This window comes from Ursus arctos, unplaced genomic scaffold (genome assembly GCF_023065955.2).
Source record: "Ursus arctos isolate Adak ecotype North America unplaced genomic scaffold, UrsArc2.0 scaffold_20, whole genome shotgun sequence".
Taxonomy (NCBI): Eukaryota; Metazoa; Chordata; class Mammalia; order Carnivora; family Ursidae; genus Ursus; species Ursus arctos.
In genome coordinates, this window is record NW_026622875.1 from 13,782,905 (window position 1) to 13,810,763 (window position 27,859).

At 40.0% G+C, this 27,859-nt stretch overlaps 1 protein-coding gene across 1 annotated transcript in view; it reads left to right on the top strand.

The window, feature by feature from the left end:
* ERICH6 (glutamate rich 6) overlaps positions 1-18,595 on the top strand; it is a 30,097-nt gene extending 11,502 nt beyond the window's left edge. The window contains exons 7-14 of the mRNA XM_026497282.2: positions 303-416; positions 1,361-1,518; positions 1,960-2,030; positions 2,984-3,129; positions 8,533-8,618; positions 10,572-10,727; positions 13,628-13,856; positions 18,332-18,595. Of these exons, the coding sequence (XP_026353067.1) occupies positions 303-416; positions 1,361-1,518; positions 1,960-2,030; positions 2,984-3,129; positions 8,533-8,618; positions 10,572-10,727; positions 13,628-13,856; positions 18,332-18,595 (1,224 nt within the window). The remainder of the gene's footprint in view (positions 1-302; positions 417-1,360; positions 1,519-1,959; positions 2,031-2,983; positions 3,130-8,532; positions 8,619-10,571; positions 10,728-13,627; positions 13,857-18,331) is intronic.
* The last annotated feature ends 9,264 nt before the right edge of the window (positions 18,596-27,859 follow it).

The following is a 27,859-nucleotide window of genomic DNA, read 5'->3' on the forward strand; positions in this document are numbered from 1 at the left end:
CACCACCTCAGCCTCTTCAGGCCTCAGCAGCCCTTGAATAGAAATAAAGTTTCATTACTGGAATATACAGATCTTGCTGGCTTGGTACCTTCTGGTATAGGATCTCAGCCCCCTGCAAGTTCACCCCCAGCTATTTCAGCCCCCAGGGATTCGGACTGGTTGGCACATCCCCTCACCCCCATCCCTCTTGCTCCCCTACTGGACATTTGCTGGTCCTGCCCAGAGCCCTGGCTCCTACTGCTCTCAGAGGCTCTGGGCTTCCTTGTGCACACCGATTCATTTTTGTTTTTCCCTCACTGAAGGAAGAAGAGGAGGAAATATCACCCCGGTGTGAATTTTGTGGGGGCGATCTAAGAACATTTCTTTCCAATGTGGATATTTTCTCTGATGATGATAGCGCGGAATCAATAGAAGAAGTAAGTTCTAAAGCAGGTTTACGGAGGAAATGGTGTTATTTTTAAATCTATGAAGTATTTTCTCCTGCATCTTCCCCTGCACTGAAATGCTTAAAAGAGTTACGTGTTAGCTGGTGGGGAAATGCACATCATAATCACGACGAGATACCATCTCATACCCACTCTGATGGCTATAATAAAAAAGACGGATGATACTAATAAGTGTCGGCAAGGTTGTAGAGAAACTAGAAGATAATATGGTGCAGCCACTTCGAGAAACAGTCTGGCAATTCCTTGAAAAGTTAAATATGTGGGTACATATAGCTCAGCAATTACACTTCTAGGTTTATGCCCAAGAGAAGTGACACCCTCTATCTACACAAAAACTTGAACACAAATGTTCGTAGTAACATGATTCATAACAGCTGAAAAGTGAAAACAACCCAAATATCTATCAGCTGATAAACAGGCGAATAAATGTGGTGTGTCCATACAATGGAATATTATTCAACCATAAAAAGAACTGAAGTACTGATACATGCTACAACAAGACGAACCTTGAAAACGTTATGCTGAGCAAAAGCCGATCACGAAGTACAACAAGTGTCTGATTCCACTTATTGAATGTACTGAACAGGAAATCTAGGCAGACAGAATGCAGGTTAGTTCCTTCCAGGAGCTGAGAGAAGAGGATGGGGAGGGTGTGTTAAGGGATAAGGGTTCATGTTCTAAAAGTTTGCTGCAGTGATGGTTTTGCATAACTCTGTGAATTCACTAAAAACCACTGACTCATCCACTTGAAATGGATGCAAATTACGGTATATGAATTCTATCTCAAGAAAGCTGTTACCAGAAAAAAGTTACCATAGATCATTATCTAAAGTTCATTAGCCATTTGGGGTTTTTTCCCCTAAGTATCTTCATCGAAGACTAGTGAGATGAAAAATGACCTTTCTGTTTTTCAGGCCTCCTGTTGTAGGTATTTTCAAAATCTGGTTGACTACATCTATGAGGAAAAAAAAAAAACCCAGGGCCCTAAAGCGGAATTAATCTGTATTGACCCTCACGCAGCCCATGGCACTGAAGTTGATAGACTCAAAGCAAAGGAAAAAGCCCTGCAGAGGTAACACTGAGCCTTTGATGTTGAAACTCAGGCCCACTGAAGTAGAGAGCTTTTTGTCAATGAACTTAGTTTTTTAAAAATATATAATTTTGAAGAGGTGTTCCAGGTAAGAAATAAAAATTGGCCGATGCAAACTCATTAAAATTCTGGGTGGATGTTGTTGAAATTCAGAAGCTCCCAGAAACTCCGTGAACTCACCAATTTAAAGTCGAAATCTACCAACTGCAAATTCTCAGCTCAATTTAGAATTCCCGTGTTGGAGAAATTTGTCGACTAAAGAGAGTAGAGACCCATGTGAACTGATTAAATGCCTGGATTCACAAGTAATGATAGATAAAAATAATAAGGGATGGCATTTAAACAGTTGAAATTTGTACTAAAATTCGGTTTTAAACTTCAAACACATTTCAGACTTTTGCATCATATTTTTCAATCTTACAGAAAACAAGAGCGACAAATGGCCAGACAATTTGCAATAATGACAAATGGACAGACGAATTTTCCTGAAGAAGGTGAGTTCCTCACACTGATGCTATCAATCAGTTGTACATCAGAAAGCTCAGATGTTTGACCAAGAGCTGAAATTGGTGTATTTAAAAAATAATATTTAAAATGTTCATTCCAGGGGTGCCTGGGTGGCTTAGTCATTATGCATCTGCCTTTGGCTCAGGTCATGATCCCAGGGTTTTGGGGCTCTGTGCTCTGTGGGGGACCTGCTTCTCCCTCCCTCTCTGCCCCTCCCCCTGCTCCTTCTCTCTTGCTCTCTCTCAAGTAAATAAAATCTAAAAAAATAATAATAATAATACATAAATAAAATGTTCATTCCGGTCAATGCATCAGTGAAAATGGTTCAGAAAAAATGGCGTTTCAGTCATGTGGCTTTTGAAGTTTTTAGTCTTCTGCTTACAGTTGTTACTCATCGACATAAATTAGCAACATCTATAGAGCACTTTACAGGTAGTTGCAAAGAGTTCCGAGTTGCTATAGTATGGGTGAAACTGAAGGAGCACTGATTTTTAGAATCAGAAGTTCTTGATTTATAGCCTTGCTTTTCTCCCTGTAGGCTGGCTGATTTGGGGTAAATTACTTAATCTTTCCGAGCATCAGGCAGCTCCTGTACCACTCAGAGCTATTGAAAAGATACGTAGACAAGATAAACGTTTGTTGTGGTTTAAACTAAATCCCTAATACAAAGTTCCTTGATAGTCAACTATTCCTTACTAAACATAAGGCCAGAAAATTCCACTTAATAAAAATCATCTTTCTTTTAACAAAGGAACGTTTTCATTTTTTAACAAAAGAAGGCACTCACTTTAATTTAATGAAGGACCTCATTTGTCTTCCATTAAAAAAAAAGTCTGATGAATCAATGCATTTGTAATAGGGTTTGAAATTTCATTTTAGAAGAGAAGTTTTGGATTATTTTAAACAAATACCTACTTTCATGTGATTCTTTTCTCATTAGATTCAAAGCACTTAAAAACAATTTCTTATCAACTTTCCGTGGATATTCCAGAAAAAGAGCTAGTTGCTGACACACTACTTGATTTCCAGCTAGAAAACAGAAACATTTCCATGGTTTGCTGTGATGCTAGAACAGCATGTGGAAAGGTAATTTTTTTTTAATTTTTTTACTCAGACTCTTTAAAATCAGTTTTTCCTAAAATTGTAAAAGCTATGATAATGAATGTAACAGGTTGGCTACATAACACTTTTAACTCTTTGTCAAGAACAAATGGTACAGACTGGCTTCTTCCACTAGACTTTAAAACAATGCTTTTACATATATTATATGGCAGGCTATTTTGGTTAAAGCCTTTTGATTTTAAAATGTGATCATTGGAACATTTGGAACCCTTAAAAAACTAGAGAAAAAGGGGGAGAAAATCACCTAAAGCCTCAAGCACTTCCCCAAAATCATTGTTAATATTTCAATATTTTCTAGATCCACACTGCCCAATAGGGTAGCAACAACTACTTATGCCTATCTAAATTTAAAATACCTAAAATTAGGGGCACCTGGGTGGCACAGCGGTTAAGCGTCTGCCTTCGGCTCAGGGCATGATCCCGGGGTCCTGGGATCGAGCCCCACATCAGGCTCCTCCGCTATGAGCCTGCTTCTTCCTCTCCCACTCCCCCTGCTTGTGTTCCCTCTCTCGCTGGCTATCTCTATCTCTGTCAAATAAATAAATAAAATCTTTTAAAAAAATAAAATAAAATACCTAAAATTAAATTAAATTTAAAATGGAACTATTCAGTCACACTAGGGAACTATTCAGTCACACTAGTCACATTTCTTTTTTTTTTTAAAGACATTTTATTTTTATTTTTTTAAAGATTTTATTTATTTAATCGACAGAGATAGAGACAGCCAGCAAGAGAGGGAACACAAGCAGGGGGAGTGGGAGAGGAAGAAGCAGGCTCATAGCGGAGGAGCCTGATGTGGGGCTCGATCCCACAACGCCGGGATCACGCCCTGAGCCGAAGGCAGACGCTTAACCGCTGTGCCACCCAGGCGCCCCACACTAGTCACATTTCTAATACTGAACAGCTGTGTGTGACTAAGGGCTACCATATTGCAGTGCTGATACAGAACATTCTTACGGTCACCGAAAGTTCTATCAGACAGCACTGTTCTAGACTTTTTACCCATTGGTTTTGGTTAACATACTTGTAATTATATTACATGTGTAATTTTTATCTCTTTTTAAAATTTATTAGAGAAAATATTTCCATGATATTATATAGCTTACATTAACAGCATTTTAATATCTATGTGCTTCTTTATGTAATTTATTTAACCATTCCCCTGTTATTGGACATACAGGTTAACAGGGGTTTTTTTGCTATACTAAATAACATTGCTTTGAATATCTTTGTGTATAAATGTATTTTTATATAAGTATATTATTTCAGAATAGATTTCTAGAAATTAAATTATGGAGACCAGATTTGTTTCTCTTCGGTGATATAGAATTTAAGGCATGGCAGTGAACTGAAGTGACAGAATCAAATCCAAATAGTGTCTGGAGGAAAGTCACCTGTCCCTCAGATTTCTCCTGCAAATTATCTTTCGGTTTCAGTTACTAGCACACAGTGAAAAAGAACCAAGAATGCAAGAAAACTCAACACCACAGTTGAAAACCCAGAGGAATAATATTTAATTTTAAAAAGACCTGCAAAGACTTTGGAAATTAAACTATGCTTAAGAAAATAAAATATCAGCTTGAAGATATACAGGGGGAACAGAAAATTATAGCAACATAATCAGTGTGTAAAGAAAACAATGGAACTTATAGAAATGAAAAATATAACAACTGAAGTTTAAAAACTTAAAAGATGACAGTTAAACACAGGTTAGACCCAACTAAAGAGAGAACTAATGACCTGGAAAAAAGTTAAAAAAAAAAGATAAAATTCTCCATGGTAACAAACTTAAGTAAAGAATATAGAATAAAGTGTATGATATATGAAAATGAGGTGTCCAAAACATATTTATTCAAAATCCCAAAAGGAGAGGAGAAAGAAAATCTGACAGAGACAGTATCTGAAGAGATAATGGATAATTTTCTACAGATGTAAGAAGCCCAATGAATTCCAATCAAGATGAAATAAAGAAAAAAAAATCCTAGACATGTCAGAGCAAAACCGTAGAACACAGAGGGAAAAAATATCTTAAAAGCAGCAGAGAACAAGTAGTCCTATTTATATTCAAAGAAGAGTTAGACTGTCAGATAATCTCCCAAAAGCAACAATGGAAGACAGAAGGCAGTGGAATGTCTTTAGTGTGCTTAAAGAAAGTTATCAGTCTAGAAGTCTATAACTGGTTAAAATATTTTTCAAGAAAATGTGCCCAAAAAAGACATTGTCTAGTAAAGTGAAAGATCATTTGTCACTAGTAGCCCCTCATTAAAGGATATTCTAAAGAATGTGCTTTGTGTAATTTAGATGATCTGAGACTCAAGAAAGATGAAGAGAAAAAGTGGTACATTAGACTTTTTTTTCAAGTTGATTTGTAAAAATTCCTTATACTAGGATGCAAGCCCGTTGTGTGTTGTATTGCTGCAACTACTTTTCCCTTCTTGTCTTGTCTTTCACCATTTTAATCGTAATTTATCAAATCCTTCATGGATACTGCTTTTTTTCATTGGTTGGTTAATCCTTCTCTGACCTGATATAATAAAGCTATTCTCCTATGTTAAAAAAATCTCTGTAGGTCTGCATTTCACATTTAGGTCTTTATTCCACTTGGAAGTGATTTTTACATATAATGTGAGGTAGTGGTTCTAATTTCATTTAAACAATATGGAGGGGCACTTGGGTGGGTCAGTCGGTTAAGCGTCTGCCTTTGGCTCAGCTCATGATCCCGTTACGATTATGGAATTTTTCATTTTTCCTTTTCCTTTTGTGGAATTTTGCTTTACATATATTGAAACTGTCTTAATATGGGAAAAGTCTTTTGTAATGTTACATCTTCCTGGTGGATTAAAACTTTTATCATTCTGAAGTAATCTTTATCTCTAGTAATACTCTTTAGTATTTTCATATATCATTTATATTTATAATCTTTTTGTATTCTTATATTTTAGATTTGTCTCTTGTAAATAATATATGGTTGGAATTTTTCCTTAAAAAAAGAACTAATATGACATTCTTTGTCTATTAACTGGAGCATTTAGTCTATTTACATATAATTACTGACATTCTTTAATATTTTCTATTTGTTCCTTGTTACGTATTTTTCTTTTCCTTTATCCTTCCTGGTCTTTTGGGTAGGTATTTAAAATATGTCATTCTATTTTTTGTTTTACCTCTACAAGCTTGGAAGTTAGACTCTCTGTCTCTATTGTTTCTCTGGCTACCCTAGAAATTTCAGCAAGTAAATTTAATTTATCCAAGTCTGAAGTTAAGGTATATTATTTGCCCTTCTCTCAGATATTATACCCAGAGATGGAATTGCTGAATCCCAAGATATGTCTTTCACTTTACTAGATGAAGCCAAAATGATTTCCAAGTTGTTGGACCAAATTACATTGATCCACTAGAGGCAAACATAGTGACTCTTTGTTCTTCATCCTTTCCAATAGTCAGTACTAGCAGACTTTTCATTTTCTTTGCCAGTATGATAGGTATGAACTGATCTCTAATTGTGGTTTTAATTTCCCTTTCCCAGATTACTAATGATGTTGAGCACCTCTTCATTTATTGACTGTTTGAGATTTCTCCTTTGAGAAGTGCTCAAGAGTTTTTTTGGCCCATTTTTCTCAAATGGTCATAATATCCAAGAGGAACTGGGTACCAGCATACATGCATAACCACGTTTGCTGTATCACTGTTTACAATAGTCAAAAACTGGGAATGACCCAAATATCCATTAAATAAACAGTGATAAATTCATACCATGAAACACTATACACAAATCAAAGTTAATGGACAAGGGGCGCCTGGGTGGCTCAGTCGTTAAGCATCTGCCTTTGGCTCAGGGCGTGATCCCGGGGTCCTGGGATCGAGCCCCACATCAGGCTCCTCCACTGGGAGCCTGCTTCTTCCTCTCCCACTCCCCCTGGCTGTGTTCCCTCTCTTGCTAGCTGTCTCTCTCCCTGTCAAATAAATAAATAAAATCTTAAAAAAAAAAAAGTTAATGGACCACAGCTACACACTGGAACATGCGTGAAACTCACATACATAACATTGAAAATATTAAAGATTACATGATGTATATTTCTACTTATGTAAAATTCAAAATGAGAAAAATTAAAGCTATTTGTTTAGAAATTATAAAAGTGCAAAGAAATGACCATGAAATCAGAGTAGTGGTTATGTCTAGGAAAGAAAGTTACCAACTTTAAGATAGACACACAGAAGGGGCTCCTAGAGTATTGGCATTGTTCTATTTCTTGACCCAGATGGCGATAACAATGGGTGAACACTTTATAATTACTCACTAACAAAACAGCATGTTTTAGCACTTTTCTGAATGTATTTCATATTTCATAACTTTTAAAATGAAAAAATGTGTTATCTTCCAAAATAAATGGCAACATTTATAGGAATATTTAGGTGGTTTCATTGTTTAGCCCTAGAAATTCTTGAATCGATTTTACTATAATACAAGATTAGGAATACAAAGAATCTTTGATTAGAAAATGTTACTGGGCACAAATTCATTTCCCTATTGAGTATTACATATAAAATAGTTAAAGTTGGAGATATAATAAGGATTATCTCCCTGTATTTCTTTCTTCAATTTCTCATACGCCATTAGTGTTTTGCTCAAATAACTTCAAGAGCAACCTTGAAGAGACACCAGATGCTAATAGCTTATACATGAGTTTAAAGTCACTCTGTTGAGGGGCACCTGGGTGGCTTGGTTGTTAAGTGTCTGCCTTCAGCTCAGGTCATGATTCCAAGGTCCTGAGATCAAGCCCCGCATCGGGGCTCCCTGCTCAGTGGGAAGCCTGCTTCTCCCTCTCCCACTCCCCCTGCTTGTGTTCCCTCTCTTGCTGTGTCTCTCTCTGTCAAATAAATAAAATCTTAAAAAAAAATTAAAATAAAAAAATATAGTCAGTCTGTTGAAATATAATTTATATACAGAATTCACCTTTTTTAGATGTACAGCTCTATGAATTTTGGCAGTTATGTAACCACTACTACAATTAGCTTATAGAATATTTCCATTGTGCTAGGGCTGCCATTTAATCTTCTGTTTTGTTTCTATAGTAAATTGTGAACAAAGTAAAAAATTTTTTAAAAAAAAGCCCTTCCAAACAGATATGAAATGTCAGATTCCTGCCTGAAAGCTTTCATCAAGTTATCTGCAAGGGTTAGGAACAATCTTTAATGATTCCTAAGGATTGTTCCCTGTCACTGTTGCAGGGCCGAAAATTTAAATTAAGCAATGGTTTGTATCACTGCCTAGCGAGCAAGGAATGCCTATTACTATCATAATTAGTATGTTGTATCTGGAACAATTAGCAGTTAAGGGTCCTTTCATTTTCTGTGGTGCGTATATAGATCATGAGGAATGAGCTCTTAGAGAAACACTACAAACATGGGAGCAAGTTTCTGACTTCATTTCCAGATGGAACAACACAAATATTGTATCCTTTCAACAAGTTATTCATATTAGCTTTAGTTCTTCACAAAAAAGATAGGAAAAAAATATAGAAAACTATAAAGAAAAGATAGATATTATCCCAAACCCTGCCACCCAGAGAAAAGCTGTTAACATCTTTTTTATGTATCTTTCCTTTTTTATTTGAGCATATATATAATTCTTTAGAAATCAATTCTTCAACTTGTTATTCATACCTTTCAACTTGCCCTCTTTGTATAATAATATCAAATAATAATGTTATGAGTATATAATATGCAATAAAGATAGAAATACACCACCATTTTTATGACCACAAGGTATTTCATTACAGGGATGTACTGTAATTACAAAGGCAGTTTCACAATTTTTTGCTATTATATACAACAGCTAAATGAACAGCTTTGGCAGACTTCATTGCATATTATCACTTATTTCCTTGAATTGAATGTCTAGGAGTAGAAACTATGGCTAAGAAATTACAGACATTTTAAAGCTTTGATAGATTTTGTCCCCCAGAAAATGTGTACCAATTTACACATCTGCGAGCAGCACATTGTTTTTTAATACAAAAGTTCGATATCCATTTTATGGAACACTAAGTTACTCGTCTCTTGCACTTCCACCTGATGGCCAAGCCATTTGCTATGTGGACATAAAGGCCATTTAATACATCAAGGAAAGTAAAAAACAGACAAAACTATGAAGTGAGGAGAGAGCTTTTTGGTGAATGCAGGTCCCACTTTAATAGGAGAAAGTCATGTTTAGTAATAGTTTCCTAAAAGTTTAGGACCATATATATATATATATAAAAGTTTAGTCAAACCCAGTTAATCAACCAGAAGATTGACTTTCAAGGCGTAGGAAGTATAATGAAGTTTTAGCTCAGGCCCCATGAAAGAAAGTGTAGGTTTTGTTTTATCAACAAATTTTACATAACTTCCACCAACTTTTATCATTAGTTATCATTTCATGCCCTGGCTTTAATTCTTCATTCTCGTGAAGGCCATGGCTGCTTTTCACAATGACTCAGAGTCAGTCTTGTGTATACTTTACCTCTGGGCTTCTCTGATCAGCTTAGATAGGACTGAGTATTATTAACACTAAATTATCCTCAGGAAACTTTATTCTTTTTGATGCTATTATGAATGGAATTATTTTCTTAATTACATTTTCAGAATGTTCACTTCTAGTACACAGAAGTACAATTTAATTTTTGTACATTGGTCTTGTTGCCTACAACCCTGCTGGACTTGTTAGTTCTAATATACTGTTTCATGGATTCCTTAGGATTTTCTATATATAAGAGCAGGTCTCTGCAAATAGAGATAGTTTCACATCTTTCATTTCCAATCTGGATGACTTTTTTTCTTTTTCTTTCATAAAATTTCCCTAGTTAGACCTTTCAGTACAATGTTGAATAGAAGTGGGGAGAGTGAACATTTTTGATTGGTTCCTGATCTAAGCGGGAAGTCACTCAGTCTTTCACCATTAAGTATGATGTCAGTGGTGGGTTTTTGTTAGACACTATCAGGTTGAGGAGTTTCCCTTTTATTCTTAGTTCATTGAGTTATTTATCATGAAAAGGTATTGGATTTATCAAATGCTTTTTCTGTGTATATTGAAAGGATCATTTTTTTGCTCTTTATTCTATCAATATAATATATTTCATTGATTGATTTTTAGATGTCAAGCCAACCTTGCATTCCTGGGATAAACTCTACTTTGTCATAGTATGTAATTCTTTTTATACATTGCTAGATTCCATTTGCTGGTATTTTGGTTGAGGCTTTTTGCATCTTGTAAATATATTTTGATCCCATAAAAAGCATAAAATTCTTTTTGTAATAACAGTAGCTCCTATTCCATAATCGTTTCAAAGGCTCTCTCATAAATTGAATTTATTCCCGGAATAGTCAAGGACCATTAGAACAACTCAAATGACCTTATCTGATCTCAGCTACCCATCTGGAAACCTAGCCATCATCCGAGTGCCCAACAAAATAAATGGTTTCACTTGTATAGTCCAAGAAGACATGCCAACTGACCCTGCGATCCTGGCACTGCTAGATTCTTCTGGCAGAAGTTCATGCTATCATCCCAATGGAAATGTCTGGTAGGTTTCTAGGTTTCTCCTGCTGCCATTTTGGTGGGGGGGGGCAGGGGGTGGTGGTTGTGAAATTTTATTTTTTCTTTTATTTTTTCTAACTTTATTGAGATATAATTGACATATAACATTGTGTAAGTTGAAGACATAAAATGTGTTGATTTGATACACTTACATATTGCAAAATGAGTATCACATTGCATTAGCTAACACCTCCATCATGTCACATAATTACCACTTCTTTTTTGTGTTGAGAACGTTTAAGATATACCTCTTAGCAACTTTCAAATATATATATACAGTATTATTAACTATTATCTCTATGCAGTATATTAAATCCCTAGAATTTAACCCTCTTATGGCTGGAAGTTTTCTTTTACCTTTCAAATTATAAAAATAAAAATAATTTAAGAATTATTTAAGTTAGTGGTCTTTAGATAGTCATGTTCAACTCAGAGGAATTTTTTAATTTATGTTATTCCATATCTTCTCGGAAAAATCCCAGGCAACTATGTAAAACAAAGCTCATCATATTCTTTCTATAAACAGTAAGAAAATATAAACTATGTTATTTTAATATTAGAAAAAGATTCTAAACAAATTATATGGTCACTTGAGGGATTTGGGATATGAACCCAGGTGGTCTCTCTATGCCTGATGTCATACTACCTCCTCTATGGAAATAATTCACAATGGATAGCTGCTACACTATGTTGTTATAGTTGTGCGTGTGTGTGTGTTATGTTTTGAGATATATCTATAACTATTCCAATATCCCTATAGCCACAACCAACAGTAATATACAAAGTCTCTAGAGATCCCGATCCCATTTTGATCTAGAACTTATCTACGCTGTGACTTCACATTATTTCATTTAGCCTGAGGAAGTGAAATTTGGGTTCTAATTTCAAATGCAGTTCCAACTTCCTGAGCTTTTCAGAAAGAGATACTCTTTCCCTTTAAATTATTTACAGGAATGACAATCTCATCTTGAGAAACTCCTTTCATAACTGACAATGTCTGGACATTCTGCCAGTACTTGAGAAAGTTAAGACATTTGTGGTTTTTTTAGGCCTAATGCAGTAGTCAGTCCATTACCCCTATGTGTACTGAAGAATTTCTACTTATCCTTCAGGGTTCAATAGCAATCCTGGGGTGCCTGGGTGGCTCAGGCATTGGGCGTCTGCCTTTGTCTCGGGTCGTGATCCCAGGGTCCTGGGATCGAGTCCCACATCATTGGACTCCCTGCTTGGCGGGAAGCCTGCTTCTCCCTCTCCCACTCGCCCTGCTTGTGTTCCCTCTCTTGCTGTCTCTGTCAAATAAATAAATAAAATCTTTAAAATTAAAAAAAAAGCAATCCTATATTACATCTGATGGGGTACTGTATTAATTGTCACCAGATATTCATTGGTTTCTAGGACTTTCCCCTGTCTGTGAAGTCTCTGACCCACTAGCTGAACTCCTGGCCCTCTGATGGGCCTTCTGCATACTCTCACAGCCCCTTCTAGCTGCCTCTGCCTTTCGTGTAGCAAGCCCATCTCCCCTGCTGGACTGATGTTGTTTGAAGGCACACTCTGATCTTTGCCACTACAAGCATGTATCTGTACGTGATATAGACTCAAATTGTTCATTTAATAAACATTCTTTATCTACATAGTTTTAGCCAAGTATTATTTTCATCCACATTTCCAGATGAAAGGAAACTTCTTCCTCCCGCATACAATAAGATCATCACCTCAATTTCTCATTTGCACTTTTGTTATTAGATTACTGCCACTAATCAGCAGTGGGGAAATAAGATGTTATCTTGCTCTAGGGCCCCTCATGGCCAATTCATCTAGTTTTTTGTTTTTTTTTTTAAGATTTTATTTATTTATTTGACAGAGATAGAGACAGCCAGCGAGAGAGGGAACACAAGCAGGCGGAGTGGGAGAGGAAGAAGCAGGCTCATAGCGGAGGAGCCTGATGTGGGGCTCGATTCCGGAACGCCGGGATCACGCCCTGAGCTGAAGGCAGACGCCTAACTGCTGTGCCATCCAGATGCCCCCAATTCATCTAGTTTTAAAAAAATAATTCATTATCAAATTCAGCCAACTTTCTAAGTACCCAGAACTATACCTATTCCCTCTCCTCAAGGAAGGGATGGGCGATCCAAGTTGGAAGAAGGTGAGAGAGCACGAGGAGGAGATAACTAAGTAGAATGGCAGTCCTTACTGCACTGGAACTCAGACTGTGCTAATATGTATGTAATGCAGTGAAACGTGGCATCAGCTACGCCAAGAGACTGGGGAGACCCCATTAGTCTAAACTCCACCTTGTGCTCTGTCACAAGGCTCTTCGCCGGCACTCTGAGCCATCTCAGAGATGTTCCCTGAGCCTCTCCTGCCCACACCCAGCCCTGACAAGAGCCATCCTAGAAGAACCCCTGGCTCCCAGTTGCTGGACACTATTAGAACACAGCTGTCCTGACTGAGGCCAATGGGGCCTTCCCCGGGATTATAGCCACTGGTCTTCATTTCATCCTGGGGAAAATCTAAGCACTGGTCTTCTCCCCTCTTCAGGCACAGCCTGCCTGCCTCGCCTGCATGTCTTCTTGTCCAGACTAAACCTTCCCTGCTCCCCCTTCATTCTTCCCAGCACACAGTTTTCCAGATCCTTTTACCATCCTGGTTCCGTCTTTGGGACCCAGTTTGGTTTGTCAGTAGGTCTTGGGTTGGATCCGCTACTTCAAATTAGCATAAAATTCAGTCCCAGTATTACCACTCCCAAGATTACCTGAGGTTTTGCACCACGTGTAGGCTACCGGCCAGCATAAACTGGGGCTCCCCTTGGCTAGCAAGCGACAGGGCTAATTTCAAGGTTGAATTATAATGTTCCTGTTTATAATTTTTGATTTCCTTCGTGCCCAGGGTATACATCAATATCTTGGGAGGTCAATACTCAGATCAAGCTGGCAACAGAATAAGGGCTTGGAATTGGTCCAGTTCTGTTGCTTCCTCACCCTTTGTTTCATTTAAACCTGTCTTCCTGGCTTTGAACCATTACATTGGAATTCGCATCTTAGAACAAGACAAGATTTCAATCACTTTTCTAGCAATGGGCCAACAGGCAAGAATCAGTGTTGGGACCAAAGTGAAGGTATGTACATTTTTGAAAACAGTTCAAAGCATTTAGAATAATAAGAGTAAAATGACTTTTGTTAGTGTGTACCGACAGATTATAATTGTGTGCAATCTACTGTCCACTAAGAGTTTTGGAATTCATTGGAAAAATCACATAGTGAAAATTTCATATTAATTGTTTATTCTTCAGAAATTCCTTTTAGTTCAGGGTGGATAATACTAACACCGTGTTTACTCTGTGACCAAGTAGTGTTACTTTGGGAGTTTGGTTTTAGGATTTTGTATTGTGTTTGTTTTTGCTTCGTGTTATAGCAGAAAGTCCTGGGCTGAGTCAGGAGACCTGGGTTCCAACCATGTTCAAGACTAAGCATAAGTCCCGTCTCCTTGGAGACACTTCCCAGACCTTCCAGCCCTTTGCCCAATCAGGGTCCAATTCATGGCCTTCCCTGGGGTGTCCATGTACTCACCTCTGTCCTTGTGCTTGCTGGACCATGCTGCCTTACTTGCCCCTATGGCTGCCTTTCCTACCAGATGGTGAGCTCTAGAAGGACAAAATCTCTGCCTTACTGATTCCTCTGCCCCACCCAGGGCATGGCCTAGAATACACTCTCAGGACTGGCAATGGTTAAGAACATGGCCTTCAGGTTACAGGGACATAGTTTCTTACCTCAACTTTGCTACTTAGCTAAGTGGGTGAACTTGAACTTCAGTTCCCTCATCTATAAGATGAGGAAATGATTCCTACCAAGCAGATTGCTGTGAAGATTCAATGAGAATGCAAAGTACCTAGCATGGTGCTTGATACCATGGTTGGTGGTACTAAGTACTCAGTAATTGAAAGCTCCATATAGAGTTTGTCAGTTATATCTCAATAATGTTGAAATATATATACAGATAGAGAGATAGAGATAAATAAAGGTCTATGTAGCATATCTGGTGTGTGGCTCTGAACAAGTTCCTTAAACTCTGAGGCCCTTTGTTTCATCAATTATTAAAGGCAGAGACTGCTCCAGACTTCAAAGGTATTGTCAACCCCGAAAAATTCTATGCTTAAATAAGTGGAAATATGACCTCAATATTCAGCACAGGCAGAAATATCTCATAAAGACCCAACAGAGGGGACACTTCAGAGTCAGCCAACAGGGAGTGAGGGTCTACAGTGGGCTCAGCGCTATTCCGGCCACTTTCGGTCTGTCTGGCTACCGCGCTCAGCTGCTCAGGCTCCAGACAAGCTGCTTTATTTGTTAGAAATTCATAAGATAGGCTTCTTTTGACACATTACATTCATGGTAAATGCGTTCTTACCAAAAACGTAAAAAATGTTCTCTCTCTCTCTCTCTCCCCCCTCACTCCTTAGAAATGAATTTTAATCAGAAAGAGAGTCATTTTGATCCAAAAAAACAATGTGATGTTAAAATTTTTTCCATTTCTCATTATCCTCATGATCACCCTTTCTTTAGGTTTTTAAAAATTACGAAAGTGATAGGTTAAATACATTCTCATATTTGAAGATTCAAATAATATAGAAATAGGGTAAAAAATTGAGATTCCACTTTCATCCTTTCATCTATTCTCATCCCTTTCCCAAAGGTAATCACCACCCCAAAGCTAGTATTTCTTTGTTCAGTGTATTTATAAGTTATTCATACACATCTTTTTTAAAATAAAAATTGGATCGTATTGCTTTTATTGTTGGGGGGATTTTCTGTTTTTGTTTTCCAGTTAAGGAGTACTAGAGGTTTTTCCATGTCTACATTTCCAAGCATATTTGTCTATTTTGTTTTTAATCGCTCTATAATGTTTCATATGCATTATAGTTAATTTATGCCACATGGAGTGGCCTCCCAGTGGCATCAGCCAGTTCTTCACTTCCTCCTCCTGGAAGCATTTCTTGCCTTGCTTCCGGGGCACTGCTCTCCCTTGATTTTCCTTCCATCTTGGGGACTGTTCCTTCTCATTTTTCTTTGCTGACTCTCTTCATTTCCCCATTTTCTACATATTGAGGGCTCCAGGCCTCCCCCCGGGGCTCTTCTTCATCTCCCTAGTGAATCACTCCCTAGGTGGTCTCATGGAGTCTCCTGTCCTTAAATACCACCTCATCTTGATAACCATTTTCTCTTCCACGAACTTTTAGCTTGCACATCCCGGATTCCAACCCTGCATCTCCGTTTGTGTGTCTAAGAGGGCATTCAAAACTTAGCGAAATTAGATCGCAGAGCTTGGCGCACCCTCAGTCTTCTCCACCTCAGCGATGACGACTGCATTCCTTCAGTGCTCAGTACTCCCCCTCTCCGCGTCACAGCCTCAATTCTGCTCCCTGCAGGTCCTATAAACCCTGCCTCCGGAACAGCTCTGGTCTCCAAACCTTGGTCTCGAACCTTCTTAAGTCCTCTAATACCATCCTTCTTGTCTGCCTCTTGGGCCGGGTCCATCTCTTGTTTAAATCATTATAAGAGCTTCGAAATGAGTCTCCCTGCTTCTGGTCTTCCCCAAGGTGACTCTTAAGGCTCTGTGGTCAGGAAATTCAACACGTTGACTGTCTTCTTGGTGCATTGTACCTTCTGCCTTGGGCCAGCCTGATCTTTCACCTCCCGTATTAGCTCTTCAGCTCCGCCCATTATAGGACTCAGCGTTATCAGTGAAGTTCTTTGTTTTAATTTTAACAAAAAGATTATATTATCAATATGTATTATTCCCAATGTCCCTACCAGTGACCTTTGCCTTAAATTCTGTTCTGTATGATGTTAAATTGCTACACCTGCTTTCTTTTTAGTTAGCATTTGCTTGGTACATTTTTTACATCCTTTGATTTTCAATGTTTTCATACAGTTTTAAGTTAGATGTGTCTCTTGCAAACAGTATGTAACTTGATTTCGTTGCTTTCCTCAACCTAATAGACTCAATCTTTTCATACATTTTATTTTAATGATCATTCTAAAATTGTTAACACATCTTTCTATATGCATAGCATTTCCAAGTCCTCTAGTTATTTCTTCTCTTCGACAACCATAATTCTCTCCAATCCCTCAGAAAATATTAACCATATATATTCCAGAGTGTTCCTCTGGCTACTAATCCTGTCTCCTTGAATATTGGTATCTCCGATAGGTAAATCTGGCCTCTCCCTCGTGGCCTCAAATTTCCTTAGATATTTGGTGATTCCTGGCTGTGTGTTCATTTTGTATCTGAGAATCCCTGCTTTCCTGCGTGTTCTGCTTACTGAAGTTTGTTCGCGGGGACTGTGGGAAAGCAGCCGTTGAGGGGTGGAAGGCTATAGCCCCAGTGCCAGACTTCCAGCTCCAGCCTGTGCAGCCTGGGGGCACCACGGTTGAAAAAACAGGAGCATCCCCACCCAACCCCACCCAGACCCACGGAAGGGCTGCCTCCCAACTGATCAACTGATCATTCTAATATTTACCCCAGGGCCTGTCCTCCTCCTCGATTCTGTTAACTTTGATCTCAGGACGTGTGTTTTGGGTTAGCGGTCTCATTTGGTCCTTTCTCTCTCGATGGGGATGGCCCCATCTGCTTTTTGATACTCAGGAATTCCGTAAGACTATTCCTGCTGATCAAAATCTTTTCTAGTTCCTAGAACCATTGTTGATTTACTCTCTTAAAAAGTTTTCTGTGATTCTCTGGAATTTGGGATTGAAGGGAAGTTAAAAACGCTGGTCCATTCTTTGTTATTCATCCGTCTCGCACTCCCCGTCCCTCCCTCCCTCGCTCGGTCGCTCCCTACCTTCCGATGCAGGGGGAGCGCGGCGTTCTCTCCTCTCCTGCAGGTCGGTGGCCGCTCTGCTCGCGGCAGGCGGTCGTTCCGCTTGCATTTAGGCCGCCGCACCCGGGGCGAAACGCTGGTCCTGAATCCCCACACGGGAAACACACACAGGCAGGACTGTGCGGACAGGCCCCGTCCCCTTCCTGCAGCGGCAAGGAGACGTCAGCCTCGATCACCAACGGCTGTGAGGAAGGGGAAGCGCAGAGGCCACGGGAGGGTCACGGACAGGTTAAGGTGGATGGCTTCCTGGAGGTAGGGGCACATTTTAGAAGGAAAGGAGTGTCAGCCGTCGGGTCCTACTTGAACCCTCAGCTGAGGCGCCGCCTTCTGGGAGGAGGCTGCCCGCTCGGTGCCTTCCTAGCCTCCAGCCCAGCCCTGACCCTGCTCTCCCCACGGGGCGTCTCCCAGCGAAGGGACCGTGCTTGCGGCCTCGGGTGCTCCCGTCACTATATGCCGATACACTACTTGAACCAATTGTCAGCGTTTGAAAGTATCCAAATTCTATGCGGTCAGGCCTGCTCTGGCTCTCAGATCTCGCCAGCATTTTAGCACATTCCCCCTTCAGATTCCATGAACGCCGCTGACCCCCCATGTGTAGATAATGAGACTCAGGGACTCCAGCTCGGAATGACTGCCACCTGCTCGCCTCCTCCCGCCTCCCCGCTGCCACAGGTGGACCCTGAGCTTCCCTTCTCTTTCTCTTTGCTGAAAAGCTCCCTAACCCCGAGGAGATTCCCGTCCTCCGGTACCTGAATGGGGATGACCTGCTGCTGCTGGCCAACTTAATAAAGATTCGACGCCTGTTTCACAAACTTGAAGGATGTGCGAATTTTCCCTCCAGCCAGGTTTGGGAAAAATTAAAGCAACCTTCCTACCTTTCTTCACTTTCTGTAAAACTAATTGCCCTTTGTCACAATTCCGGTATAAAGAAAGATACAATAAAAACAATATCAGCTATAATAAATGAAAACACGTAACAAATGACGGTGCCTTCTTTTTTTGTTAGTTTGGGAGGGGGCGTGAGAGATTTCAAGGGAAGTGTAATAACCAGGAAGTACCAAGAAATATGCTTTATTATAAATTTAGAGCACATCCCGAGTCACCAGTAGCTTACTATGTAGTGGGAAAACGAAACAACTCACTTTCGGGAGACTGAGCGTACCCCTTCCTAAGCGTCCGTTACCAGAGCTCTACCGGGAAAGCAGAAAGCAGGGAGGATTAGACGCTCGCGAACCCCGGAAAGGCTCTGGAAGTGAAGGTCAAGGGAAACCCCTGCGGGCTCTCGGGAAATCTGGAGGAGAAGGCGTCTCCGGAGCCGGAGCTCTGGCAGGATCACAGAGCGCCCCTGGGCCGGCGGGGCTGCCTGGTGCCCCCGCCGCGGCCGCTGCTCGCCCACCTGGCCCAGGTCAGGCCTCTCGCTCGCAGCGGACAGACGTTGCTACTCACGTCTTGACCAATGTTAAACGTCTCTGTTTTTTTTATTTTTGCCTTTTCCTCTCCTCCTTTACACTGATGAATGAACTTGCAGTTTCTGTCAAGTGAGGCAAATACTAAACTCATTGAACTAATACGTATCTGTATAGCTCTAAAACTAGCACATGGTACAACGCGTAACAATCACAACAAAGCCTTAACCTGTTCTGTGTACATCGGTAAGAATTCTTTTGGGAGGCGAAACCCACAGTGGATACTGAATGAGGCCTCGATTAATCGGAAGTCGACAGGATAATGAAATGACATCTTTCATCACCCCGTGATATCGCCCAGTGACTGGGTGTTATTTAAAATTATCTTCACTTTGATACTCTGGTTTTTCTTCAGATCGATAAAGCTTTCACCTTTTACAATTATCTTAACTTTGGGGTGCCTGGGTGGCTCAGTCGGTTGGGCGTCTGCCTTCAGCTAGGGTCATGATCCCAGGGTCCTGGGATCAAGACCCTCATTGAACTCCTTGCTCAGCCGGGAGTCTGCTTCTCCCTCAACTTCTGCCTGCTGCTCCCCCTGCTTGTGCTCTCTCTCTCTGTCAAGTAAGTAAATAAAATCTTTAAAAGACCAATAAAGTTATCTTAACTTTAAAAATAATTACATGTAATAAAGAAATTGAGGTTGCTTCTTTAAAAATGTATTAAAAATAAAAATGTTTCCAAGTGAAATATATATCTATTACTCTATGAGGATCATATTTCAAGGCAGTTTTATTTATTTAAAGGATTGGGTTGTTAAAAATAACAATGATACATCTTATTTTGAGTATATTTTCAAAAAGTGGATTGGGGTATGCCAGAGATTTTACATATCAATGTCTGCTTTTCCATATGGCTGTTTTAGGCAATCTCAATTTTGAATAATCCGCTCTGTTAATTCATGGGTGGTTTTTTCTTTTTTTCCACAGTAACAACCTCTTCAAAAAAATTAAAGTCTTATGGCCATAAAGTTGTTGTATACTAATACTACATAAATTGAGAGAGAAGAAAACACTTTAAATGTGCAGGCTTTTCCAGATTAAATGTTGAAGGAATCACTGAGGTACTCAGTGCTTAAAGGGGTACTACAAATCTTTGTCTCTCTTTATTTCTGATCTCAGGATTGTAACTTTGATTTTTATGTTGTTTATGCATATTTTAGATTTTATGTATACATTTTTGACAGATAAAATCATATTTTAAGAAGACACGTACATGCACTTCAGTGTAACTGATAAGTAAAGAAATTACAACTCTTTGCTCCAGGTAAAGTTGGCAGCAAAGTGTGCTCAGCAAAGCCCTGCCCGGATCAAGATGTAAAAAACATGTCCAGTGTATGAGCCTACACAAACTTTTTACGATAAACGAGCCAAACATTTTAAAGTACATTTCAATGGTGGCCTTTTCTGCTAACAAAAGTAGTACCAACTCATTGTAGAAAATTTGGGGCATTACAGAAGAGTATAAAGATTTTAAAAGTACTCATAATCCCACCACAGGGAGATAACCATCTTGAATATTGTGCTCTATTTCTTTCTAGTCCCTTAGCTATATTTACGTATGGATATTTTTTCAAAGATTCTTTAAAAATTTATTTGACAGAGAGAGAGAGAGCACAAGCAGGGGGAGAGCCAGAAGGAGAGGGAGAAGCAGGCTCTCCACTGAGCAGGGAGTCCAGACTCTGGGCTGGGATCATGACCTGAGCCAAAGGCAGACACTTAACCAACTGAGCCACCCAGGCACCCCTGGATATGTTTTTAAAAAAATTTTTTTTCAGGCAGGGAAATCAGTCATTGCCATAAGCATTTTGAAAGATAGGAAGAAAACTATATTTCTACTCTCGAAAGAAAGTTGTAGAAAATTAATCTCTATTAAATGGAGAGCTACCAAATAAGCCAAATAAATTAAATGCACATTATTTGTTAGTAAAGAAACAAATGCCTTCTGGGACTGTTAGTATTTCCATTTGCACTGGTAAATTCACCACCAGTTTATAAAAAATAGTGAATAAATAAGGTGAAATCTTTTCGAGTCTAAGTTTTAATGGAGGTACTAAGTAAAATTGGAAATATTTGGGATGCCAATTACATATTCAGAAGCAAATATTATATTTTAATAATAGTAATCTTTAAAACACAGAAACGAACTGTGCTTTTCTCCAGCTATGTTAGATGATACACCAAGGGTGATTTAAAAATATATTTTACTTCAAATAATTTATTATGATCATTCTATTGTTTCATTTTCCTACAACAAATATTATGTATGTATATTTTATGCTCTACCTTATTCCGGAAACAATGTAAGGACGCTTTTAGGAATAGATTCAATTTAGAAAAACAAAATAATTTAAAGCATGTAAATATAATTGAGGCACTATGAAAGGAGTTAAACTGTTTCAAAAACACATCCCCAAGTCCTCTTGCTGAAAGTGGCACAAGACAATCTATGATGAAAAGATGACTCTCCTCAGATTACACACTTCCCTGCAGGGAGTGTCTTATCAAGTGTCTTACACTTGATCTTAGCTAAAAGGCTGGGAAGCGATGGGGAGCAATGGGGCTTATCATTTTCTCCCCTATGACGCCGAGTGAAATCCAGGAATGAGGAACACCCTGACTGGAGCCAAACTGGCAAATCAAAAGCTGGTGATGAAGAGACTGTATGTGTGTCCGCAGGCGGAAAGAGAACCGCTGAACTTCCGCTGTCATACCTCGTGGTGGTAGAGGGCGCACAGAGGAGTCTGGGTGCAAACCAGCATTGCTAGTCGCACCCACTGTTTACACACAGCTCTACAGCGCTGGCACTGGGAAATGAGAACAACGGCGTAACGTCCATCCAGATTCTTCACAGATGGTGCTCAACTGAGTCATCTTCCGAATACCCCAGATGCTTCCTCTGTGTGAAACTATTAAGCCAAGTGACAACACAGTGGGGAAAGAATCCGCCTCTTGCTCCCTTGTTCATGTGAAAACATACAAACACCTGACAAATGCTGAGTGAATAAACAAAGTGAATTCTCTACCAGGGTCATGCACGGCATGGAGCGGAATTCTGGATGTCTCGTTGCTGCTCCAGCCGTGCTTGATATTGTGCGTTGAGGACAGACTGACAGTGCCCCGTTCAAAGGCTAGTTCTTACCTCAACAGTTTGTGGAGAACCTGGTTTTCTCTGGAGCTGAGCTGCGACTGCTTACAAATTTCTGTCAGACACACAGCTGGCACTCTCTCTGTATAAATCAAATGTATCAATAAACCAGGTTTTCATTCCAGGTCTAGAAGTCACCCCATTTATTTGTTCATTTGCTTAATAAACATTTATTAAATGACTACTTTGTGCCAAGCACTGGTGATACAAAGTTTAAAATCATAGTTTTGTCTCCTCAGGGAAAAAGCACGACACAACAATGAGGTAAGTGCAGTGACTGGAAGTAGTACAGTGAACACCCAAAAGAGACCACCTGTCCCAGCCCAATATCTAGGTGTCACGAGGGCTGGAGGGCACAAAGGTGAGCGAATCAACTGATCCATCTCAGAATAATCGCCGTATTTTCTCCCAGAAGCAACAAGTAATCCTTTAGTGGTCAACTGGATGCAGGAATCACAAGTGATTCAATGATGCCCACAAGGCCACCACCGCCCAGACGATGAGTAAATGAATCTATCGTCAGCGCCTTGAGGAGTCTTCCACACCATCGGTTAGCAAGAAAGGGCCAGAGATGAGTCAGGCAACCTCATCCTTTACTAAGCACTTCTGGAAGCCACAGTGACCTCCAGAAAGATGGTAGGAGTCATTGGTTCTGGGTGTTACAGGTAGAAGGGGATGGCCTGACTTCAGTCCAAAGAGAAACATTCAACTGTGGAGAGTCAATGCATGAGATCTTGGGACATCCCTAGACAGGGCGCCTGTATAGGATACTATCAGGGTCCTCTACATTCACCCTAATCTGTACACCAGTGGTCAGCAAAATGTTAGGACAGTGAATGTGGGAGAAGTGATAGGAAGGGGTAACAAGCTACCAAGTGAAGAAGGCATCAATGGGTACATTCATTCACTCAATAAAAATTTGGCACATGTCAGGCATTGTATGTGGCCCTCATGGAGTTTATATTCCAGTAAGAAAGTAAATAATTTCAAATTCTGATAAATACAATGAAAAAAAACAACCCAGTAACGTGACTGAGAGCTATGGGGTAAGTAGGAAGATAAATAGGGGGGCTACTTTATATTATGTGGTCAGAGAAGGCCTCGCTGAGGGGCTAATATACAAAGGTTGAAAAGAAACCAGTCATGCAATGAGCTGGGAGGACAGTGTTCCAGGCAAGAGAGCATCCAGTTCTGAGGTGGGAATGAGTCTGCCTGCCTGTTCCCGTCATAGGAAGGAGGCCACCTGGAATGAGGTGAGGCTGGAGAGGCTGGCCGGGTAAGAGGAAGCCAGGTAAGGCGAGGCCATGTGTGCCATGGTAAGGAGTTTAGAGTTTATTCCACAGGCACTTGTCCTTTTCTTTAAGGGGCTCCAATTTCCAGTCGTGGAGTCGCTCTAACTGCACTTTTAACTCATCACCCTGTACTTTTTCTCTGTCCTGCCCAGTAAGGACAGCTGGGAGCAAGGATGAAAAGCCATGGGACACTCAAGTACCTTTGGAGAAAATAGAAATTGGCAGCATCACTTCGGACAGCGATCTGCACTAGTAAAGCCAAGGATGTGTATACCCAACACAAGGAGACAAAAGCACGCTTGTGCGCTGCGGCTGTTTGTAATAGCAAAACGAATCGTCCATTGACAGAAGGAGGGTAAATTGTGGTGTGTTATGGACTGAATGTTTGTGTTCCTCCAACACTCGTACGTTGAAATCTAATCCCCAGTATGGTGGTATCTGGAGGTGGGGCCTTTGGGAGATTATTAGGTCATAAAGACAGAGCCCTTTAGAATGGGGCGAGTGCCCTTATAAGAAGAACCCCGAGAGTTAGCTCACGCTCTTTCCTCCACATAAGAATAAAAGGAGAAATCAGTCTGCAACCCAGAGGAGGGCTTTCACCAGAGCCCAACCATACTGACAGCCTGATCTCAGACTTCCGGCTTCCAGAGCTGTGAGAAATAAATACATGTTGTTAATAAGCTATCGAGTCTGGGGTGTTTTGTTATAGCGGCCCAAACTAAGACACGGTGTCTCCATACAGTGCAATTTTCATACAACAGTGAAAATGAATAAACTAGAACTATCTAATCAATATAAACGATCCTCAAAAACATTCTCATTTTGGGGCGCCTGGGTGGCTCAGTGGGTTGAGCGCCTGCCTTCGGTTCGGGACATGATCCCAGGGTCCTGGGATCAAGTCCCACATCAGGTTCCCTGCTCAGCGGGGAGTCTGCTTCTCCCTCTCCCTCTGCCCCTCCCCCCTGCTCATGCTCTCACTCTCTCTCTCAAATAAATAAATGAAATCTTTAAACAAAAACATTCTCATTTTGAAGGAAAAAATCAAAAGGGAAGAGGAATACCTTCAGTATTATTCTATTTATGTAAAGTCTTAAAACAGGCAAAGCAATCCCACGTACCATTTAGGTAGACACACCTATGCACAGAGGTATGAAGAAAGGCATGGGAGTGCTAAACACCAGGTTTCAGGCTGGTGCTGACCACTGGACGCATATATGATGGGGAGGGGGATGCCCGAGATTTGACCATCTCTCAAGCAAGGTGGTAAGTTCGTGGGCCTTCATTCTTTATATATATTTTTAATATCCAAAATTGGTCTTTTTTTCTCTTTTAAAAGGCTAGCCAGAAGCAGGTAAGCAAACACAGAAGATGCCTGAAGAATTTTTTAGGAGAAGCAACAATTCTTTGAGTCAGCAGAAGCTTTAACTGGATTCTTAAAATTAGAGTATGTAAGCTAGAAATTTCTTCTCTCCTCATCCAAAGAATAAGTGATGTTCCTTTAATACAAATAACATTCTTCTTTTTTTTTTAGCTCTACCCTTACATAATTCACCAGAGACAGAGACCAGATTCAGAGCTTAACATGAACAATTTAGACATTCTTTACTCAGGTTCGTTCAATTCATGGATTATCTGGAATGCTCACAGGTAGTATTTTTCTATCTAAAAAGATGTGCTACATTTTCCTGTGTCCACACTACCTGACTCCTTCCCCCAGCACCAGAATTGGGCAGGGATACTACACACTTCCAAGCTTTAACAATCCATTCACTGTAGCATTCAACAGAGATGGGGGAAAAATCTCATTCCTAATTCCATAAAATCAAGTGATGTTTTATGAATTCCTCTGTGGTCAAAAGGTGATATGATGGGGGTGCCTGGGTGGCTCAGTTGTTAAGCATCTGCCGTCGGCTCAGGGCGTGATCCCGGGGTCCTGGGATCGAGCCCCACATCGGGCTCCTCTGCTGGGAGCCTGCTTCTTCCTCTCCGACTCCCCCTGCCTGTGTTCCCTCTCTCACTGTCAAATAAATAAGTAAAATCTTAAAAAAAAAAAAAAGGTGATATGATGATGGTTTTTTACTAATTCTATGACAAAATAAGAGCTAGGAGACACAATAATCCTCTGTCATACTCTTATATTGATTACAGTTCAAAAATTTCCAACAACTCAGACTGAAAGATGCTAAGTGACTTACTTAGATCTCACAGCTAACCAGGCAGTGGAGCGAGAAAACAAGCCCTGGTCTTCAGATCTGATCCAATGTTCTTCCTTCTGTTCCTCACCTGGATGCTCTTTGCCCAGAGCCAGAGCCCTGAGGGCCATGTGCTGAAGTGGAAATCATCCGTTAGACATTCCAGGGGCGAGTCCCACCTCTCCACCAACTAGGTCTGTGCCCTTGGGCTAGTTACTTAACCTCAGTGAGCCTCAGTTCTCTCAGCTGTAAACTGAAAAAGATAAAATCAACTTCCCACAGCTCTAGTGACCATTAGAATATGGGTACAGCGCCCAGCCAGCGGCAAGCTGTGCTCGGTAATGGGAGCCACTGTGATCGCTACAGAGACCCGGCAAAGCCCACGCGCGGATCCCAGCAGCCCACTCACACAGTCCTCCCCAAACCAGGAAATGACCTCACCTCTCTTCTGAGGACCAACAGAATTAGAAACAGATCACAGAATTAGGTTAGGTAATTTAAAAGTACGAATAGGAATGGAAAGCTGATTTCAGAAGAGGATGATTTCACTATTACTATTAAAATAAGTTATATTAATAAGTATTAAAAATAGTGAAAGTAACTTTGTACCATACAAACACATTGGCTTCTCTGCTACCCACAGATTACAGATAGAAAGTGCTAGATTAAACATATGCACACAATTCTGTAAGTGCACCTTGAAGTTTCTGCCGTGTTTATTGTTTATCAATCCTAAAACAGATGAAGTTGCAGAGGATGAATCCGTTTCTACTTCGTCGAACTACAAAGACAAGGTTTAAAAGAAATGATATCCTAGTGAATAGCTGTAGGCCCTCCAGAAGGAAAAAAGCAATCCATCCAGACCAGTGATGGTCAAACTTTTCCCTTCTCATGCCCTTAAAAAAACATTTTTAATGCATGTTCTTCCTTGCATATCTTTCATTTGATGTCTATAATAATAGGATTCATAAATTTAAGAGGTTGTGAGGAACGTAATCTCTAATGTACTGTGAATCTTGACATTTTGAAATAAAACATTACTTTCTAAGATGAGTTCAGCGGAATCTAAATGCCACCAACCTTAATGTAATATGACACCCAGCTTTATCCATTTAAAAAACATATGAACTAGCTCCTCACCAGCATACCACCAGTTTGAAGATCACTTTTCTTTCCCCCTTGGTATATATTTTAAAAGTTCCACATAATAAGTAAACAGACAAACAAAAAGTACCACATACAACATACAAATATGTATACATACATTTTATATTTATATATATTCATATTTTTTATATCGATACACACATACACATACACATGCACAAAATCAGATGGCCTGGTTCCAGCACTAGATTCTAAATTTAAATTGGTCTGGTATGTAGATGGGCCTCAGCATTTTTTTTTTTTAAAGCTTCCCAGCTGATTCTCCAGAGCAGCCAAGGTTGGTAACACCTGGATTAGGGCTAACATCAGGGAGAAAAACCATTTCCCTAAAAGCATCCTAATCAGCACAGAGTCCTGCCGACACTGGGCCCAGCACTGTAGGTAGGGGCAGCAGGGCCTACTCCTTGTGTTCTTTCCCTTTGTGCTGGAAAGAAAAATCACCACCTCTGCTCTGAAGAACTCTGGGACACAGTGGTTGTCCGGGAATCCAGGCACAGCAAAGGGTTCTTTCTCGTAAAGCGTACTGCCTCATTCAGAGATGAAGCTGACAACCTCAGACTCAAAGGAAATGTGCTTTTTTTTGTTTAATCAACTTCCCTAAAGAATCAATACATCCGTTTCAAGTGCTGGGTTATTCCATCATCTGCTGTATCGCAGGGCTTCGTCTGCCTCTATAAGCAATGTGTCTGGTGTTCCAACAGCTGCTTTAAAGATTTTTCTCTTTATTATTGGTTTCCAGAAGGTAGAAAAGCAATAGGAAAAAAAAAAAATCAATGAAACCAAAATTTGGTTCTTTGAAAAGATCAACAGAATTGAACTAGCTAAAGTCTAAACCTTTAGCTAGACCAGCCAAAGGAAGAGAGAAGACTCAAATTACTTCAAATAGGAATAAAAGAGGGGCCATTTACCTAACCTACAGAAATAAAAAGGATTATATATAAAAAAACTAGGGGCGGCTGTATGCTAACACATCAGATAAT